At 44.9% G+C, this 3,865-nt stretch overlaps 1 protein-coding gene across 1 annotated transcript; it reads right to left on the bottom strand.

Moving 5' to 3' along the window:
- Positions 1-208: 208 nt before the first annotated feature.
- Positions 209-1,895, bottom strand: LOC133755287 (aspartate aminotransferase, mitochondrial-like). The gene has a single exon (XM_062185453.1). The coding sequence runs from the start codon at positions 1,878-1,880 to the stop codon at positions 588-590; it is 1,293 nt and encodes a 430-aa protein (XP_062041437.1). The 5' UTR covers positions 1,881-1,895; the 3' UTR covers positions 209-587.
- Between the last annotated feature and the right edge of the window lie 1,970 nt (positions 1,896-3,865).

Below are 3,865 nucleotides of genomic sequence, written 5' to 3'. Positions count from 1 at the left end.
GAATAGCAGTGATAAGGGAAAAGAGTATCTTTTCTTAAAAAGACAAGAAACACATTTTATTTTTCTTGCTGCAGTGGCAACAGACTCATTGGTTTTCACAAAACACCATTTTTGCAGTATGGCCTGTTGATGGTTGGCTCCCACGGGAGGACAATCTTGAGGCCGTCTGACTGTTAACGACAAAGCTAGGTCTATTTTCGGAGCCTCTAACATGTGCCATTCTAATGCTGGATCTGCAGAGGAGCCCCTAGCACTGTCAGATGCTTCAGTTAAAGCTTCTGAAACGCTGCAATGGCATGACGGACAGGTCTTTTTGGTGTGATGACTTTCCCCCGCATGTAAACTCTTTTGGAAATGTTGGAGGTAAAAGGATGGAGGGAAAAGTTTGGTTTAGAGCCACAAAGTTCCAGACAACAGCCACGGATGCCTCTGCCCTATTTCACTACATGTTCTTTTCTGAGAAACACAATTAATTGGTGAGTGCTATGCTCTGTGGTTGAAATGATCCATGGACCACCATCCACCCTCCCTTCTTCAGCAGAGCCTGAAGACGGAAAGGTTGTCTCTGTTTCCTGGCACCAGAGAAATTACTTGGTGACCTGGTGAATAGCATGGGCAAGGTAGCCCACATTGCCAGAAGTGACGCCAGCCACAGAGATGCGACCGTCCTTTGTCATGTAGATGGAGAACTCCTTGGTCAGCCGCTCCACCTGTTCAGGCTTTAGTCCTGTGAAACAAAACATGCCAATCTGATCGGTGATGTGCTGCCAGTTGTGGGTGGAGCCTTCCTTCTTGAGGTTGGAGACCAGCTGGGTCCGCATGCCAATGATGCGGTCTGCCATGCCTTTCACTTCCTGTAACCATTGCTTTCGCAAATCCGGGGAAGTCAGAATCGTGGAGGCAATCCAGGCCCCATTGATAGGAGGGTTGGAATACATCGGACGGATCAAGATCTTCAACTGCGACTCCACCCTTTTGGCTTCATCTGCATCTTTGCAGATCACAGTGAAGGCTCCAACACGTTCACCATATAAGCCCATGTTCTTGGCGTATGACTGGCAGAGACACACATTAATGCCCTGTTCAATGAAGTGGCGCACAGCCCAGGCGTCCTTGTCACCGTCACCACTGGCAAAGCCTTGGTAGGCCACGTCAAAGAAGGCGAACAGATTCCTTTTCTTCACCACTGTTGCTATTTCCTTCCACTGCTCAGGCCGAGGATCCACTCCTGTGGGATTGTGGGCACAGGCATGCAACAGAAGAACACTTTGCTCTGGAATTTTTGCGATGTCCTCCAGGGCGCCTGTGAAGTCAAAACCGCAAGTCTTAGGGTCATAGTACCGATAGCTTTGTAGCTGCATGCCAGCATCCCTGAAGATGGGTGTGTGATTTCCCCAGGTTGGTTTGGGCAGAAAGACATCTCGGCTGAACTTGAAAAACCTTTGCAGAAAACTGGTTCCGATCCTTAGGGCCCCCGTTCCAGAGATGGTCTGCACGGTGACAAACCGGCCGCTTTTCACCACTTCGCTGTTCTCGCCCAGGGCTAGTTCTGCCGCCGCCCTACAGAACTCAGCCAGTCCCGCGATGGGCAGGTATTCCTTGTCGAGACCTTTTGCAGCGATCTGAGCCTCTGCCTTCCAGACGCTAGGGAGTACGTAAGGCTTCCCATTATCATCCCGGTAGGCGCCAACTCCCAGATTCATCTTTTTGCTGTTTGTGTCTCTCTTGTAGGCTTCTGTAACTCCCAGGATAGGATCTTGGGGTCCTATCTCCACATGGGCCCACCAGGAGCTGGTTCTGGCAGAGGCTGCGGCGGCGAGGCCTGGGTGGAAGGCGGAGGCGACCCCGGAGAGGCTGCGGGCGGAGTGCAGCAGGGCCATGGTGGGCGGCAAGAGGGCAGTGGGCAGCTGCAGGCCGGCCAGAGCAGACGACTGCTATAGCACTCTTATATGACAACAACAAAGAGCTGGAGGCATCCCAAGCCAGATTTTAAGAGATAGTACAGGGCGGTTATAACCAAAAGAGCCTGATACTGGCACAAAATAAAATTAGATGTATAGAACAATGTAACACAATAGAAACTCCAGAAATTAATGTACATATCTACAACTAACTTCTCTTTGACAAAGAAGCTAAAATCAATCCCTGGAACAATAACAATCTCTTCTACAAATAGTGCTAGCAACCTGGATCTCTGAATGCAGATGTATGAAACAAGATCCATACCTTAAAATTTACACAAAAATCCACTCAAAATGGATCAGAGACCTAAATCTATGACCAATACCATCAAATTACTAGAGAACATTGAGTGAACTCTACTCTGCAAGACATTGGCATAGGCAAACACTTCCTGGGAAAGACCCCAGAAGCACAGGCAATCAAGGCCAAAATTGACAAATGGGATTACATCAAGCTGAGATGCTTTTGCACTGAAAAATAAACACTCAGCAAAGTGAACAGGTGACTGACAGAATGGGGAAAAGTATTTGCAAACCACACAACTGGTAAAGGATTGACAACAGAATCTATGAAGAGCTAAAAAATTAAACAACAAAACAAACAATCCAGTGAAGAACTGGGAAAGGGATTTGAACCGGCATTTTGTGAGAGAAGAAATTCAAATGGCCATCAGACACTTGCAAAAATGTTCAGGATCACTAGGCATGAGGGAAATGCAAATCAAAACCACAATGAGGTTTCACGGTTAGAATGGCCTACATATAGAAATCAACAAATGACAAAAGCTGGTGAGGATGTGGGGAAAAAGTTACCCTGGTCCACTGTTGATGGGAATGTAAACTGGTGCAAGCCACTGTGAAAGACTGTATGGAGATATCTTACAAATCTGATTATAGACCCACCATATGATCTAGCCATCCCACTCCTTGGAATTTACCCAATCCAAATTAGCATATGAAAGAGTTATCTATAACCCCATGTTCATTGCAGCACAATTCACAACAGCTGAGATCTGGGAAGAATCCAGATATCAATCAATTGTTGACTTGTTAAGAAAATTATGGTATATACACACTATGGTGTACTACTCAGTTATAAAAAAAAAGAAAGAAAGAAAGAATAAGAAACCCTGTCTTTTGCAACAAGATAGATGCAACTAGAAACCATTATACTTAGTGAAATAAGCCAGTCCCCAAAAGACAGATATCATATGTTTTCCCTGATCTGAGGTAGCTAATAGAGTACCTAAAATGTAATGTATTAGAATTAGATACACATTTTGAGATTTGATGATTGTTTACAGCCCTTGTCTCTTCCACTGAGGAACAGTAATTTTTTTTAATTTATTTTTTTCTTCATACTATTTCCTGACTTGTTGAACTCTTACTTAGTGTAAACCATAAAATCATTAAGTAAACTGAAAACAGACTTTGTAAAAGTTAAGTGGGGATGTGAGAGGGAAGAGGAGAAAGGGTTGGAGTGTGTGTGGGAGGGAGGGTATTGAGGAAAGTGTCACTTACATTCATTAATCTGTATATATGAAGTATATCAAACTTATATTACTTAAATAGATCTGGCTGAAGAGCCCATGAGAGTATTGTAGGCATGGAAAGCCAAGACACCATGGAAAAGAAAAAAAAAAAAGAAGACCTAAATGAAAGATCTCTCAGAGTGAGATCCCAGTGGAAAGAACGGGGCCATCAAAGAAGGAGGTACCTTTCTCTGAAGGGAGGAGAGAACTTCCACTTTGACTATGACCCTAGCGGAATAAGATCAAAGTCAGCGAACACTAAAGGCTTCCATAGCCCTGGCAACTCATGACTAGAGCCTAGGGAGATTACTGACGCCATGAACAGGAGTGTCAAATTGTTAAGTCCGCAAAAACAGGAGTCACTGTGTACTT

The sequence above is a fragment of the Lepus europaeus genome, unplaced genomic scaffold (assembly GCF_033115175.1).
Source record: "Lepus europaeus isolate LE1 unplaced genomic scaffold, mLepTim1.pri SCAFFOLD_3_1, whole genome shotgun sequence".
NCBI classification, from domain to species: domain Eukaryota; kingdom Metazoa; phylum Chordata; class Mammalia; order Lagomorpha; family Leporidae; genus Lepus; species Lepus europaeus.
This window is presented reverse-complemented; position numbering and strand designations above follow the sequence as displayed.

Excerpts from the sequence above, each read along its gene's own strand:
- LOC133755287 (XM_062185453.1), bottom strand. The coding sequence starts at position 1,880 with ATGGCCCTGCTGCACTCCGCCCGCAGCCTCTCCGGGGTCGCCTCCGCC.